Source organism: Hibiscus syriacus, unplaced genomic scaffold (genome assembly GCF_006381635.1).
Source record: "Hibiscus syriacus cultivar Baekdansim isolate YM2019G1 unplaced genomic scaffold, ASM638163v2 tig00116964_pilon, whole genome shotgun sequence".
Taxonomy (NCBI): domain Eukaryota; kingdom Viridiplantae; phylum Streptophyta; class Magnoliopsida; order Malvales; family Malvaceae; genus Hibiscus; species Hibiscus syriacus.
This window is the reverse complement of record NW_024063489.1, coordinates 1,954,803-1,971,391: the sequence shown is the minus strand read 5'-3', so window position 1 is coordinate 1,971,391 and position 16,589 is coordinate 1,954,803. Positions and strand designations below refer to the sequence as shown.

Below are 16,589 nucleotides of genomic sequence, written 5' to 3'. Positions count from 1 at the left end.
TTTTCCATTATTATAAAATGTGGAAATAATATTTTTAATTGTAAATTGTCATCCTTCAAATTTTCTAAAAATTTCTATTCGATCCATTTTACCGAATTTTTAACGGACTTTAACATTTTCTAGTTTTTAACACAATTTCCATATCAAGAATCTGATTTCAATAAAACCCCACTTTCAAGAGTAAACTATTCATTTATGGAATAAAAATTCATTTTGGGAAAATTACCTCTTAGGTCCTTGAATTTTTCCCAATTTTCCTGTCATGCAATTTTTGTAAATTGTATTTTAGTCACTAAAATTCCATTTTTTAGTCAAATCTGAAACATTACACTGTTCTGAGCCAAATTTATCAGATCTAAAAGATGGAAATAATATTTCCTACTATTTTCTAACATCCTTCAAATTTTCATAAAATTCTGGTTCGATCCGATCATCCAATTTCAATACCAAACTTTATCGCTTTATAACTTTTAACACAAATCCCATACCGAAAATATGATTCCCACAAAAATCTTTGTTTTAGTCTAAACTGTTCATTTACGAGCTAAACTCTATACCTTTTCAAAAATACATTTTTAGTCCCTAGACTTTTATAAAGTTTATAGTTTAGCCCATAAACTTTCAAAACTTACATTTTAGTTATTAGTCAAAATTTGGGGTATTACATATTCGTCGTCAACAAATGTAGCTGCTTCTGATGATGATGATGAGAGTGAGGAGGAAGAACAAGTTATACTAGGAAATCCTCATCGAAACAGATAGTCACTGCCCTACGAACACATTCAAGACGCATACATCGATAAAGTTATTTAGTTTGTAATGTCTTTATTTAATTTTGTTTGTTAATGTTTTTATTTAATTATTTGAATTTTATCATTTGCATTTAATGTTTCTATTTAGGTTTTCTTATTGTTTGGATTGTATCATTTTCTAATATTTATTTTGTAATGTTTTTATTTAATTTTCACTTGAGTAACCCATTACTCAGTTATGCACAAATGATATTAATTGAAAGTAAATGAAAATAAATAACACAAACTTAGGTTTCATAAACAACTATTACATCATCACATCATCAACGATTACTTGATGACAAAAGAGATTGAGATTTTTTTCCTATTGTGTCCTAGGTTTCTACAATATTCACATCTTTTGTTTTCTCTAGACGTCTCCCGAATGTCTATATCACAATGAATTCGAGTGAATTTTGGACGACCGAGCTCTCTTAATAAAAATAGATCTGATACAATCGGAAGCCAATTTTAAACCTCATCAGGGTCTTTCTCATTACCTAAGGGGGAACTCAAATTCATATCTTAAATACTTCTGAAAGTCTGTATACGGGTTCCACAAAATAGTTATAGTCTTGACGGGTATGAGAGTAAGCTGCTATGACATGGGAGCATAGATACTTCATAGCTTGAAAAAACCCACAGTCACATCACATGTCTCGTAGATTAACTCTGAATGAGTTAGCTTGGATCCCTTGAAGAGACCGCGACATCTCTATGACAGGAAGTAATTCATGGGTTATAGAGAAGATTGTTACAAACATTCCATTTGATGCATCAATTCATTTTTGTAGATCTACAACTAATCTTGGGTGATAGATATGACCGTTTTACATCCAAGTTTGAGCTTGTCCCCTCGAGCTTGGAAAAAATACTCCAAAATGAAAAATACATCATTTTAACCAAAGTCATTACTGGTAAATGGCTTACCCCCTTTAAGGTCGAATTGATAGCCTCAACTAAGTTGGTCATCATGTGTCCATATCAATATCCACCATCATATGTATTTTTCCACATTTCTTTGTTGACGAGGCCGATGTAATTGTATCATTCATCGTTCTTTCTTCTCAAATCTTGAAGCATGTACTCAAATGTTTCAGGTAATAGTTCGCAACCTGAGCGTCAAATGTAAAACTTACTGTTAAATTTCCATAAAACTTAAGTATTTTTACATACTATGCGCATAAGTAATTTACACTCATAATTTTTCTTAAACTTTCCATGATAATTAGTAGCAATGTGTCGGATACACTACCGATATTGGACATAGGGTGGTTGTCACATTGGACCTAAAGACTCCATTGTTGATTTGATCTCACCTCCGCGATCTGAAATGACATAGGTTTTTTCCCTCGTGACAACATGTAATCGTAAGTTTCTAAGGAAATAAAACAAAAAAATTTGTATCTTCTCCTTCAACAAGGGCAAAAGCAACTGGAAGAATGTTGTGATTACCATCTTTGACAACTACCAATAGTAAAATTTGCTTGTATTTTCCATACAAGAATGTCCCATCAATTTGGACCACGGGCTTGCAGTATTTCACATTATTAATGCACTGTGGGTAAGCCTAAAAAGCCGGTAGAATTGGCATCGATCGCGAAGTACTCGATCTGGTATGCATGGCAAATTTCTAAGTCGACGATTATTCCTGGATTCAATCTGCACACTACCTAAGCTAACTTGGTAGTTCGTTGTAAGATGCATCCCGCTCGCCGTGAAGTTTTTTAATGGCATTCTACTTTGCCTTCCATGCTTTCCTATATGAGATAGTGTACCCATATTGCAACTGTATAGTGTAAAAATAGTGTACCCATATTGCGGCTGTATAGTGTAAATAAGCATCACAATAGTTATATGAGAGCTTTGTTTGACCATGGGCATGATGGCATGGCAGATAATGTTGGAATCCAAGTTGGGATGATCTTGGTTGATCCCTCCAGCACAGAATGTGTGAGGATCGTTGTATACTGTTAGTTCCCATATATTATTTTTCCTCTTCTCCTTCTATACATGAATCATCCAGTTATATCCGTTATCACGTTATACATAGTGACAAATATTTTTTTAATGGTGAAACAGTCGACTTTAGACTGAACAGAATTACGAATATTGTAATTCTTAATTGTCATCATCGCATTTTTTAATGGAAACTCTATTCTTTTATATAACTCAACATCATTGACTGATGAGTTAAATCCATAGTCATCAACATTAGGCATATCCGCAAATTTTGGCCCGTACATTGCACCATAGTCAGCTTCATACATGTGTGTTGGAGGTTCGGTGTGTACATTATTTATTGAAACTTCATCTACATCATCATCATCGAAGTCCATGTTGAACTGTGGTGATTCTGGCTTAACGAATATTCCAGTCTCAGCACCATCTGCACCTGACTCATAAAGAGGTTCTTCTGGTGGAGATGAGGGTTCCTCTATGATACCGATATTTAGGTCGAACAAGATGGTAGTTGAATACCTTCCCCTTAAACTTGAAGGCATCTCAACATTGAGGTCGAAGAAGCTCGCAGTTGAATGCCTCCCCTGGAACTTGAAGGCATTGTATCAAATGGGTACTGCATAGATTGTTGCGTTGAGGGTATCTCTATATTCAGGTCATAAATTGGCAGATGAATATCTTCCCCTTGAACTGAAAGCTATGTTGCCATGCAGATTGTTTGTGGAACCACCTCGTACAAATAGTAAGAAGTTTCTGATGAAATTGTCCCCCATTGAACTTGATGGGATGTCATCATGATGTGGATTTCCCATTAACGAGTTAAAATCACTACACAATACTTGAGTTGAGCGGTCAAATTGATCAGCTTGTTGAGCCAGCCCATAGTGGGAGCATAATGACATACCACGAACATTAGAAACTTTAATAAATGTTGCATACAACTGTTTATCATCGTCTGAATATTGATTCTAAGAATCAACCGTCATAGCAACATCGTCATCGTTGGAGAGTTCAAACGTCGTATAAGTTTACGAAAATATTGTGGTTGGAAATAAGTACTAAAGTGAAGACAATATTCTACTACTTCTAACAAGAACTTGCCTTGAAATTTTAGTGATCAGCTCCTAGTGATGTTTCTCTTAAAGGATATTCTAACATAATGATTTGATGCGAAGATGACGTCGGTTTAATCTTCCCGAATTTCTCCATCATAGTAAACAATAACTGAAATACGTGTCATTTTGTGACTTTGAAAGATTGAGATTCTTGTATCTGAAATACGCCTAATTAAATAAATATTATATGAATTAAAATATAAAGTAATCCAATTTTTTTATAAAAAATTTCACAATTTAAATAACACAATTTCATATTGTTACTGTATCGGCATAATATCTCGAGGTATGATCCCGCTTTCTAATTTTACAACCGCAAAAAATAATATAAAATAATTAATACAATAATTTTTTTCAAATAGTTAAATATAAAATATATATAATATAATCAAAAGTAATTTTACCTTATAAAAAACAATAAAAAAACTATTTAGCTTTATAGAAGGAATTGATAGAATTGAGAATAAGCAAGTAATTTTGGTGTGGTGATGTTTGTATTTAGAGGGGCTGTTATTTATAGGGGAGGGGAGCATTTAAAAGTCGAGTTTTTAGGCTCGAGTAATGATGGGTGCGAATAACTCAATGTGCATAATATAATGCACGGATCATGATCTGCGCCTTTTGCATGTGTCAGAATCTCATCCGAGCCTTTCACTTACGTGGCTGCAGCTCAGACATAACCCGCAAAGGCATGGATGACGATCCATGTTTTATTGTTACCGTGTCAAAAATGATGCTAGATTGATAATATTTGGTTTGGAAAAATGTGTCTTATAGGTAATTATTGCATGTAAGGGTGATATTTCGGTAAAAACGCCTTATTCTTTTTTTTTTTGTCGAGTTTTCGTGTTTCCCTTTTTCTGTTCTTCTCTTGATAAGTGCCCATGTTGGTGCAATTTCACTAAGTCTCCCCTGACATAAAACTACAAAGAATTTCATTACTTATTCTCCATTGATCCAAAGTTTCAAGTCTGCTCGATTTGATATGGAAATGGAAAACTTTTTTAAGTAAATGATCAGTTGGTGTCCAACTATTTTGTTTTAGTGTTTCTGTTCCTTCACCCTGCTTTCTATAGGGGTTTTTACTACGTTTTTCTTTGTCGATTGCTTTCTAGCTTGGAGAAGTTTTAAATATCTTTTCCTACTTGTTTGGTTTACAGATGAATTTGTTGACAAAAGGAAAAAGGAAATAATGGAAGAATATAATCAGCTGAACGAAAATAGTATTCCTAGGGGAAATTTCTTTTACGCAAGTCCAGTTCTTGCACCGGATTCTTCTCCATATGCGAGAGCAAGTAGCGGCTCTAATATGAGCAATCAACAGATCGAGATGCCATTAGTTTCCTTTCAGCTTCAATCAAGCGAGTATTATCAATCGGAAGGACGCCCAATTGTGAAAACTGAAGCTAGCAATTCTCAACATGGCAAAAAATTTCACTACCCTTCGTTGAGAGTGCATCAAGCAGTTCATTACCAACAAGAAGGGAACGAAAGCTCAAGTGAAGTGGAAGCTATCAAAGCCAAGATCATTGCTCATCCTCATTACAATAACCTCCTGGAAGCTTACATGGATTGCCAGAAGGCAAGTCTCCCGCGAAAGACAGTGCATATTCTGTGAACACTAAACTTGATTTAAACTCAAAGAGAATTCGATCGATTAACTCGTTGAAACTTTTCTTATCACTAATAATTTTTTATACTATTTTCATACAGGTGGGAGCCCCACCTGAAGAAGTGGCCCGACTTGCAGCTGCTCGACAAGAGTTCGAAGCGAGGCAGCGATTTTCAGTGGCACCGAGATACTCCTCGAAAGACCCGGAGCTGGATCAGTTTATGGTGATCAAATTTTGGCACCGAACCTTTTCTTTCTGGCTTTATGATCACTTTTGCGTTTAAGCACAGCTACTTGTTCCGCTTCTGTACTTATTATCACTTTCTTCTGACTCAAAAGTTATGGATCCATAAACCCAGGATGCTTACTATGACTTGTTGGTGAAATATCGAGAGGAACTAACGAGGCCAATACAAGAAGCTTTGGATTTCATGCGGAGGATCGAAGCTCAGCTCAACATCCTTAGCAACACTCCCGTGCGGATTTTCAACTCCGGTACTCTTTTTTTCCTCTTATCTTCTCTTTATTTCCATTTCCCTCGCGCTTTGCTTACCTTAGCCTAATGCGTAAGCCTGGAAAAGAAGGGAAGAATGAAACAAGAGTCTTGCTAACTTTTGTTGCAGAAACCGTACGGTATTAGCTGTTCGTCACTTATATTTGTAAAATAGTCTAATTTACTAAGCCTTCTTTGGAAATTGTAGACCTCGGTCTACATCTCTCGTATCATTTATTGATATAACTTTGACCCAAATCACGTCTTCCAATTCGGATGAAGCAGCAAAAACGGAGAATAAGAATCAACAGTAGGATAAATACCAGCTAACGCAACGTATTTAATCAGCGAATTAGAGAAACCCTAGCTAGTGACGAATCTATATAATAATAATTTGATTGCAAATTTCAAATGGCTTAATGTATTACGTATGTCTGAAAGAAGAAAGACAAAACGCACTTGGTTTTATGCTATTGCTGGGTGTACTCAATAAAATACACACGTTGGCTTTTCTGTAATGGGGTGACCTTTTCAATGATCTCTGACAACCATTCTTATTTTAGGGTTTTGTTAATTTTACTCCCAAAATCTGGATACTTTATTATATGTTCATGTGGGTTTTTGTACATAAATATATACCTCCAGAGAGGAATGATGGCAGTACGGTCTTCTTTTCCCCAGTTTTCGTTTACCACACTTACCTTGTAATTTTCTTTTGCATTTCTTTTTTCCTATATTTTTTTTTAAAAGGATAGGAAAAGTAGAGAACATAGGATGCTGTTCAAATCAGTGTTACCCCATTCTGTACGGATATAGAAAAAAATATATATATATATTCCTTTATTGGTAATTTCTTTATCTGTTGTGGGTTTTATCATTCACGGGTTACTCCTATTTTCTTTGTCTGTTATCTTTATATGGATAATATATTTTTGGTACAATATAATTGTTGGAGTAGGAATGTAATTGTCAAAGTTTGTACTTTGTAGTATTTAGCAGTATATTTCCATCTTAAATCATATTATTTGTCGTTTTTGGTAAATTTGCGTATCTGTATTCGGACCTTCTCTTGCATTAATATTATTTAAATCTAGCTGGTGAGTTACATTCTCAATTTCTCAGTTTTCACTAAATTGAATAACAACAACAACAAAATCCTATTCCTATATGTAATTGGATAAAGAAGGGTAGTAGGCTGCCGTTGAATAGACAATGCATTTATTATTCCTTTACTTTCGTTCCACTATGCTAAAGTCTCTCCTACTTATCCATTTGTGGCACCTGGTCTTTGTGCCAATTTAGGAACTATTGATTCACATGTGCCATCTATCTCTAGTACCTATCTTTTACTAGCTCTTCTGTTTGAATTGGTAAGTCTCCTTATTAAAAAGATATAGGGAAATGTAGTAACAGAAACCATCAACTGATAATCAACTCATGGAATTTACTTTTGAGAAAAAAGTTTTAGACCATGCCCAAATAACCTATTTTTGTTTTAGTCTAGAGTGTATTTTGATTTGAATCTTCATGTTTGCTTTCATCAAATACTGGCGTGCAAGTATATATTGCACTAATACTGTGAATTAGAAAATGATGTTGGTTGTCATTGGACCAAGAATAATTGTATGAAAAATTCCTGCACTGTGTTTTCGGATTATTGAATCAAGTACTTATTTTCAAACCATTCTACTTTTGTTTTCTATTAATAATTGAACAGATGAGACGCGTGAGGGTGTTGGTTCATCTGAGGAGGATCAAGACAATAGTGGCGGAGAAACAGAAGTAGCTGAATTTGATCCGCGTGTTGAAGATCGAGAACTGAAGAACCACCTATTGAGGAAATATAGTGGTTATTTAAGTAGTCTGAAGCAAGAACTCTCCAAGAAAAAGAAGAAAGGGAAACTACCAAAAGAAGCTAGACAAAAATTGCTTAGTTGGTGGGAGTTGCACTACAAATGGCCATACCCCTCGGTATGTATCCTTTCTATGCTAAATTGTTTTCTTTAACACCTGCTACGGATTGACAAGCTATTGGAATTTCTCCTGGGATTTTCGTTTTCATCTCGGATTGCTAACAAAACTCGATTCTGATTCCTTAGGAATCAGAGAAGGTGGCATTGGCTGAATCAACTGGTTTGGACCAGAAACAAATTAATAATTGGTTCATAAATCAAAGGAAACGTCACTGGAAACCCTCTGAAGACATGCAATCCATGGTGATGGATGGTCTGCATCCGCATAATGCAGCTCTATTTATGGATGGTAACTTCATGGGTGATGGTCCTTATCGTTTGGGCCCCTGATAATCTGCAATACAGCTTTATTAATTACCTGCCTCGTGAAGTCAGGACTATATATATATATATATATATATATATAAAAGTATTTGTTTCAGTTAAATTGCAGTTATAGCATATGAGATAAAAAAGTCTTCCATTGTTTGTTTTGTTCATTCGATAGAAATCGGCTAGTGCTGCCAGATGATGTTATCTTATGGTTTATGCGTTTGTGAGGGGCAGCACTACATGTTTAAGTGTATATACCGATAAAGTTGGAAAACTTTGGAGCGGTTAAGTACTTGTGATCTTCCTTTCGTACAACGGAATCCTCAAGTGCCGATAAGTATAGGGGTTACAAACATTGGGAGGATGTCACCTTTCTATGGATGTCATGTACTGACATTCTTATGATGAGTTTAACCTTATATTATATTTTATTTATTTATCACTTTAATGATTACCGTTAAAAATTAATATAAATTCGCAAGAGTTTTCTGTGTCAATATAATTAAAAGGAGCTAAAAGATCAAAGAAATTATTAGTTATACAAATATAAACATTCTAGAAAAATGATTTATTTTTGAAAATAATATTGTTAATAATATAATTATGTTTAAGTTTTTAAGAATCCAAATAATAATGTGTTATGACCCTCAAGAAATAAAGAAGAAAAATAGACGAAGAAGAAAAATAGACGAAGAAGAGAAGACAAGAGGAGAGTGGATGAGAGAATAGAGATTCAAGAGAAGAAAAAGTTCATTCTTTTCACACATAAAAACTATATTCTTCAGAACATGGTTATTTAATCACAATACACTAGGTTTCCTCCTATTTTGGCTTGGGCTTATCCTAAGGTCCTTGTTTCCCTTCCTCAAGTAAGTATGCTATATTCTATGTTAATTTTCTCCATGCGAGTTATATGCTCCCCTTTTAATCCCTCTTCATCAAAATTCCTCAATTCCTACGTGCAATCCCTAGCTCAATCCCTAATTCATTTTCTAAATCCCTCATGCTTTTCACTTCGTGCCAGCAAGGGCATAAGCAACCACTAAAGGAGGATAAACAAGGTAGTTGGCTCTTGTTAAGGCATGCACACGACCCTCAAAGTTCTGATTCCCATAAAGTACAACAGACGTTATTATATCATTTTCTGAAATAACAGTGGCAACTGATTCATCCAAATCTCCTGAATTTCCTATGCATGTTGTGCAACCATATCCAACAATATTATAGCCCTGCTTATTCAAATATTCTTGTAACCCACTCTGTAGTAAAAATTTTGTAACAACTCCTGAACCTGGTGCAAGACTTGTCTTTATCCAAGGCTTGACCTGTAAACCAAGTTCACAAGCCTTTTTTGCAACAAGACCTGCCCCAAGAATCACACTAGGATTTGATGTATTGGTGCAGCACGTAATTGCAGCAATTACAACACTGCCATGCCTAAGCTCTGTTGGCTGTCCATGGAACGGAAATTTTGCCACTTTCCCCTGTGCTGCTTTTGACACAGTAAACCCCTTGAAACCAACTTTATTGTTAAGACAAGAATTCCAATCTCTCTTCATTTCTCTCAAAGAAACCCGATCATGAGGTCTCTTTCGCCCTGATATACAGTGTTCAACTTCTACAAGGTTTAATTCTATATATGATGAGTACAATCTTTCTTGTTGGGGCTCGTTATAGTCAACAAACATTTTATTTGCACGAAGATATGATTCTACCATTGCCACAGTTTCATCACTTCTGCCAGTCAATTTTAGATACTGCAAAGTAACAATCCCATGGTTGCACCATACTCAGGAGACATATTAGCAATGGTAGTCCTGTCAGCCAATGAAAGTTCACCCATACCGTCCCCATAAAACTCAACGAATTTGCCAACAACACCATGCTTCCTCAGCATTTGTGTCACGGTTAGAACCAAGGCAGTAGCTGTCATGCCATTTCTTAATTTCCCAGATAACTTGAATCCAACAACACCAGGAAAAACCATGCTCATAGGCTGACCAAGCATGGTTGTCTCAGCTTCAATACCACCAACTCCCCAACCAGCTACTCCAAGATCATCTATCATAGTTGTATGGGAATCAGTTCCAACCACACTATCGGGGTACAACATTCCATTGGTGTTGAAAATAACCCGCCCGAGATATTCAAGATTAACCTGATGCACAATACCAGAACCAGGAGGAACACCAAGCATATTATGAAAGGTAGTAGATCCCAACTTAAGGAAAGTAAATCTTTCATTGTTCCTCTGAAACTCAAGTTCCATGTTTGCTTGCACTGCATTTTCTGATCTGGTTACATCAACTTGAACCGAATGGTCAATGACTAGATCTACATAAACCAAAGGATTAATTTTGCTTTTATTACTGCCAAGTTTGTTCATTGCATCACGCATAAAAGCAAGGTCAACCACAACAGGTACTCTAGTGAAATCCTACAAGAGAACATGAGCTGGCTTGAAGGATATTTCTACTTGCTTTGGTGATGTATTTTCCCAATCAATTATTTTCTCAACATCTTCCTTCTTAACTTGGAAGTTGTCGCAGTTACGAACCGCAGATTCAAGCAAGATTCTGATAGAGTATGACAGTTTATCAATCCTTGGATCATTCAGGGCAGGCAAGCTGTAGAACTTTCCAAACTCGCCACCACTTGGCTTGGGAAGACTTGTCAACATTGCCTTAAAGGGATGTTCAACAGCAAATTTTTGGCATTGTAGAATTGATTCACATTTACCGTTGAAGGAGATTCGTCTAATTGTTTTGTTGTTGTTTGAGTTTTATAGTGGTCCACCCTCCATCCGTCATCCAATGCACTGTAGGAAATTATTCATTGAATTTCAATGTAAGTTGTGGCCGAGCTGTCAACCCCATGTTCCTCGATATCCATTGGATTTTCAAGAACACGAGCTGTTACACCTTCACCTTCAAGTAGCAACCCAAGAAGAATATGCTCGGATCCAATATAGTTATGGTCAAGTTGGCGGGCATCTTCCAACAAGAGTTCCAAAACACATTTGGCATGAGTAAATGGAATCTACATAACAACAAAATAACTGCCCCTTCCAATTATCTCCTCGACCTCTACTCGCGAATCTTTAAGATTGATTCCCATTAGCAATAATCTAAACTTGTAAGGGTTATCATCTTCTACAAGTTTATCCCTTCCATTAGAATCAGTATGAAACACTTTGTTTGTGGCCATATTTGCTATCAGCAAAGTAATGATCTTGTAACAACCCGAATATTTACAAAATAATATTTAATTGAAATTGGAGGTTAATTGTGAAAATTGGTAAATTGTTGGTGACTACTAAATCAAAATTTATGAGAGTTTATAGGCCATTTTAGAAGTGAAGGAAATCCAAGGACCAAGCCTTGAATTTACCCTAAAACTGTCGGCAGCTTTGATTATAAGCGTACATTTGGTTCTGATTTTCAGAACCAAAATGCTCCCAATTTTCCTTTCCCATACGCAGTTTCCAACTCCGATTCCGACGCCGTCCAAATTCCGATCATCGTTTTAAAACCACCGTTGTGTTCATCATCGAGCGAGGAACAAACCCTTCAAATTAATTGAAGCGAAACGCGGCCAAACGTCGGGAATTTCCAGTCAAAGTAGCGACGGTTTTGTTAACTCTATCGCCGAGGAAATCTTAAATTCACCGCTGATCGTTGCTCCGTTTACGACACCTCCCGCACCATCGTGTTCCTTGTGCCGTTCAGAGTTCACCGGTGTCAACCTTGTCCGCCGTAGACGGCAGCGCGTGAAGAGGTGGTGCAGTCAAAGATTCGGCCGATTTGAAATCGAGCTCTCCGCCGTTCAAAAATTTGAACCGATCGTTGTAAGTATCTCGAAATCGCTCAAAATAATTTTTAGAAATTTTTCCGGGATTTTTAGGGCCCCGGAGGACGCCTCACGCGCCACACGCACCGCCACAGGGCGAGTGGCTGCTGGAAACCGGTTTGACCGGTTTTAAACCGGTTCTGACCGGTTTGACCGGTTTTAACCGGTTCGAACCGGTTTGACCGGTCTGAACCAGTTTGACCGGTCTGACCCGACCCGACCGTTGACCCGACCCGACCCGACCGTTGACCGTTGACTTTCTTTGACCAAAACTTAAAATGGCTTTGACCGAGCATTAAACGACCGTTAATCTTTTCCGAGTATACCTATCCTGATAGTTTTCGACGTGCCGAATCCGTTTCCGTGGTCCGTTTTGTCAAATTCGAATTTGAAGGTCTCCAAACCTACGGTCAAAGTGGTTGACTTTGACTTTGACCAAGATTTTGAATTTTCGAAAAGTCATACTTTATGTTTTTCGACGCCCTGATTCCGATTCCGCAATTCGTTTGGCCAAATTTAGACTCGAAATACCTCAAATTGATAGTCAAACCCGAAAAATGCTTATATACTTAAGAAGTTTAGCTTTGAACAATTAAATAGGATTTGGGACTGATAAATATTATTGTTTGAAGGTACAAGAGACTCTCTGGATCGTTCGAAAGCTCGACCCAGCTCTTCTAGATCAGTTAAACCACGTGTACCAGTATTCACCCGTTCGAAAACTGTAGCAGAGCGTGGTGAAACCAGCAATCAGTAGATTTGTTATTTGAATCTATTGTCGAGGTGTGTTCCCTACTTATTACTGAACTGTTTTATTGGTTTTAATATGTGGTACACCGAATTCATTGGTTATTGTTTTATTGATGCACCAATTTAATGTGACAATTTATGGATTATGGCTGCTATCTAATTTTTGTTTTGAACTGGTATATGATTACCATGTTTTTGGATTTATGGAATTTGTGTCACGGTGCAATTGAATTTTGGAATTGAATTACGATGGAATAGCTCTGATCAAGCTAACTGGGCCTAATGTGACTCTTGAGGGCCCCAAGATGTTTCATTAGGTCGGCTTTCCTTTGCTGTGTGCTTAGGGTAAGCTATATGGACTTATTGACTTGGGCTTAAGGATACAAGCTTCAGAGCATATCCTTAAGTCGGCTTTCTTTTTGCTATGTGCATAAAGTAAGCTATATGGAAAATAATTTTGGGAACTACTGATGGTGTACCAAAAAAGGGTTTAAACTATGATTTTCAAAAAGTTAAACTCTTTTACGAATTTGTGAGATTACTGGACTATGATTTGTACCTATTGTGATTTTATGGAAATGTTGGGACACACTAAGCCTAGCTCACCTTTTGAAAATGTTTTCCCCCTTTCAGATACTGTTGGTTAGATACCTTGGTTCGAGCACTTGGAGGATCAACATATCTCTTGAAGTAAATCAGATTGTAATGTTTTTATCTGGCAAGTTGACTTTATTTTGGTGACATGGACCTTATTTTAAAATATCAAATTTTATAATGATAACTCTTTTGCTAATACTGCTCGGTTTATTGTGATTTTGAATTTGAAGACATGTTTTAAATTAAATTATTATTTATTGGTACTATATTTACGAGTTGGATTTTGATAGTATAATTTTTTTATAATTTCATGTTATTTATAATGTGATTTTATATTGATGGAATAACGGTTGCGAAAAATGTCTTTAATAATCATAATGTGATCCACTAGACTTAGTCGAAACGCATAGGCCGGGTCTAGGGGATTACATTTATTGGTATCAGAGCTTTTGGTTTTTAACCCTCGGACTGTGTATGAGTCCACATTGAAAATACGGTTTTGAAATATTTTACAAAACGAGTTACTAAGGCCATGTCACAAAGTTATTAAGATTTTAACTATGTTTGAGACTCCAAGTGCTTATCTAACCCTAAGTTTTATCTTCTGTAGTAAACTTGAGATCCATCAAAATGAGTGCTAGACGTAGTCGTCGAACTAGCCGTGGACGAGGTCGAGTGGCTAGATTCGCAGATCCGATCGATGAGATACGGGTAGATCCCCCACCTCCGATAGGTGATCATGCTCCTACGACCCCAACGGATCTGCCTCCTGCCGCTGGTATTGGCATGACTACACCGATAATAGGAGCGACCGATATTGAGTCAGAGTCTACCGGAGTTGCTTTGGATGAGAATTTTGGTAGATAATTTCTGCAGTTAATACAGGGAGCAGTCAGAGCTACTGGTGTTGTATCTGAGGTTCCTATTTCGCAGACTTTGATTGCCAATGGAGTTAGAACTTTTGGGGGACAAATAGGTGGAGCTCCTACTGAAGCTGAGGATTGGCTCCAGGATACAGAGAGACGCATGGATCAGTTGGGTTTGGACTCAACTAAGAGATATCAGGGTGCTGTGGCGATGTTAGATGGCAATGCCTACACTTGGTGGGAGTCAGTGACCAGTAGTGTTCCTACCGATCGTTTGACCTGGAATTTCTTTAAGGATCGCTTTCGGAGCCGTTTTCTGGGAGAGCGCTACTTAGCTCAGAGACGACAACAGTTTCAAGATCTGGTTCAGGGAGACATGACTGTTTCTGAATATGAGATCGAGTTCCTGAAGTTGCTGAAGTATGGATTCAGTATGGTACCTACGGAGAGAGATCGATGTCGTAAATTTGCCCTTGGACTCAGATACGAGCTGCGTAGGCAAGTTGTAACCCATCAGGATGAGATATTTGATGTGCTGGTGGGCAGAGCCAAAGATGCGGAAGAGGTGGAGGTTTTAGCTTCTGGTAGAGAGCGTGTTGATCAAGATCGATCTAAGAAATTTTCAGGCCCGATGGAGTCATCAGCACAGTCCGGAAAGTGGACTCGTACTTCAGCCCCTCAGAGAAGCAATACACGTTTCAGGCCTGCAGTATCCTCACCTTTAGCTGTCAGTCGAGGCGGTTCCTCGTCGTATTATAATGGGCCCCTTTGTGAGTATTGTGGTAAACAACACTCAGGAGAGTGTCGTAAGAAGATGGGTCTTTGCTATCAGTGTGGATCTAGTGGTCATTATCGGAGGGATTGTCCTCAGTTAGTTTCGTTTGAGCAGACCACTACCCAAACTCCTGTGCGTTCGCAGACTACAGTACAGACCCCAATTAGAGATCGTAGTCAAGGAAAGACTCGAGGATCAGCGTCCAGGGACAGACAGTAGAGCCCGACCTCAGCAAAATAGAGGGCCAACAGCTTCTGAGGCTAGACAGCCAGCTTTAGTTTATGCAACTAGACGTCGTGATGACAGAGATGAGCCTGAGGTTATTGCAGGTACATTTACTATTTATTCTACCCCATACTTTGCATTATTGGACAATGGCTCCACTCATTCCTATGTATCGAGCTCAGTATCTCAAAACCTTCAGATTCCGATCGAGAACACTGAAAATACTGTTACAGTTACAAGTCCAGTAGGACAAGCAGTATTAGTGAATAAAAGTATTTCGACGTTGTCCTCTCGAGGTTCAGGGAGAAATTTTTCTCGCTGATCTTATGGAACTTCCTTTAGGGGAGTTCGATCTAATTCTTGGAATGGATTGGTTGAATAAACACAAGGTAAAGCTGGATTGCGAATACAAGCGGGCTACTCTGAAGACTTCAGATGGTCGGACTGTTGTGTTAATTGGTGAACGGCGTGGTTATCTCTCCAATATAGTTTCAGCGATGGAAATTGATCATATGATCCGGAAGGGATATGAGACCTTCATTACTTGTATTTTGAACAACAAAGGTGCATTGTCCACGATCGAGGAGATTCGTACAGTTAGCGAGTTTCCTGATGTTTTTCCGGAGGAGTTGCCTGGGTTACCTCCTGATAGAGAGGTAGAGTTCGAGATTGAGACTTATCCGGGATCTTCACCTATTTCTATGGCACCTTATCGTATGGCTCCAAAGGAACTTAAGGAGTTGAAAGTCCAATTGCAAGAATTATTCGATCGAGGATTTATCCGACATAGTACTTCACCATGGGGAGCTCCAGTTCTATTCGTGAAAAAAAAGGATGGGTCGCTAAGATTATGTATTGACTATCGGAAATTGAACAAGATGACGGTCAAGAATAAATACCCATTACCCAGGATTGATGACTTATTTGATCAATTGCGAGGAGCTACTGTATTCTCTAAGATTGATTTTCGTTCGGGGTATTATCAATTGAAAGTTAAAGGATCTAATGTTGCAAAAACAGCCATTCGCACTAGATATGGTCATTATGAATTTTTAGTGATGCCTTTTGGTTTGACGAACGCTCCTGCAGCTTTTATGGATTTGATGAATCGGGTGTTCCGACCATATTTGGATCAATTTGTGGTGGTCTTCATTGACGATATTCTGATCTATTCTCGTACTGAGGCAGAGCATGACGAGCATTTGAAGATCGTTCTGCGGACTTTGAGAGAGCATCGTCTATATGCCAAACTAAGCAAGTGTGAATTTT

General features: G+C 37.6%; 2 protein-coding genes and 1 pseudogene across 2 annotated transcripts in view; 2 read left to right on the top strand and 1 right to left on the bottom strand.

Annotated features, from left to right (window-relative positions):
• The first annotated feature begins 4,753 nt into the window (after positions 1-4,753).
• LOC120191040 (homeobox protein knotted-1-like 2) lies at positions 4,754-8,320 on the top strand. Its single transcript, XM_039194037.1, has 6 exons — positions 4,754-4,887; positions 5,029-5,450; positions 5,582-5,704; positions 5,840-5,975; positions 7,691-7,944; positions 8,073-8,320. Exons 1-6 carry the CDS (start codon positions 4,881-4,883, stop codon positions 8,274-8,276), a joined length of 1,146 nt encoding a protein of 381 aa, XP_039049968.1. The 5' UTR covers positions 4,754-4,880; the 3' UTR covers positions 8,277-8,320.
• LOC120191041 (homeobox protein knotted-1-like 2) overlaps positions 4,764-16,589 on the top strand; it is a 33,994-nt gene continuing 22,168 nt past the window's right edge. Inside the window, exon 1 of the mRNA XM_039194039.1 lies at positions 4,764-4,887. The gene's annotated coding sequence lies outside the window, so the exon portion shown is untranslated. The remainder of the gene's footprint in view (positions 4,888-16,589) is intronic.
• On the bottom strand, positions 9,269-10,956 carry LOC120190937 (annotated as a pseudogene).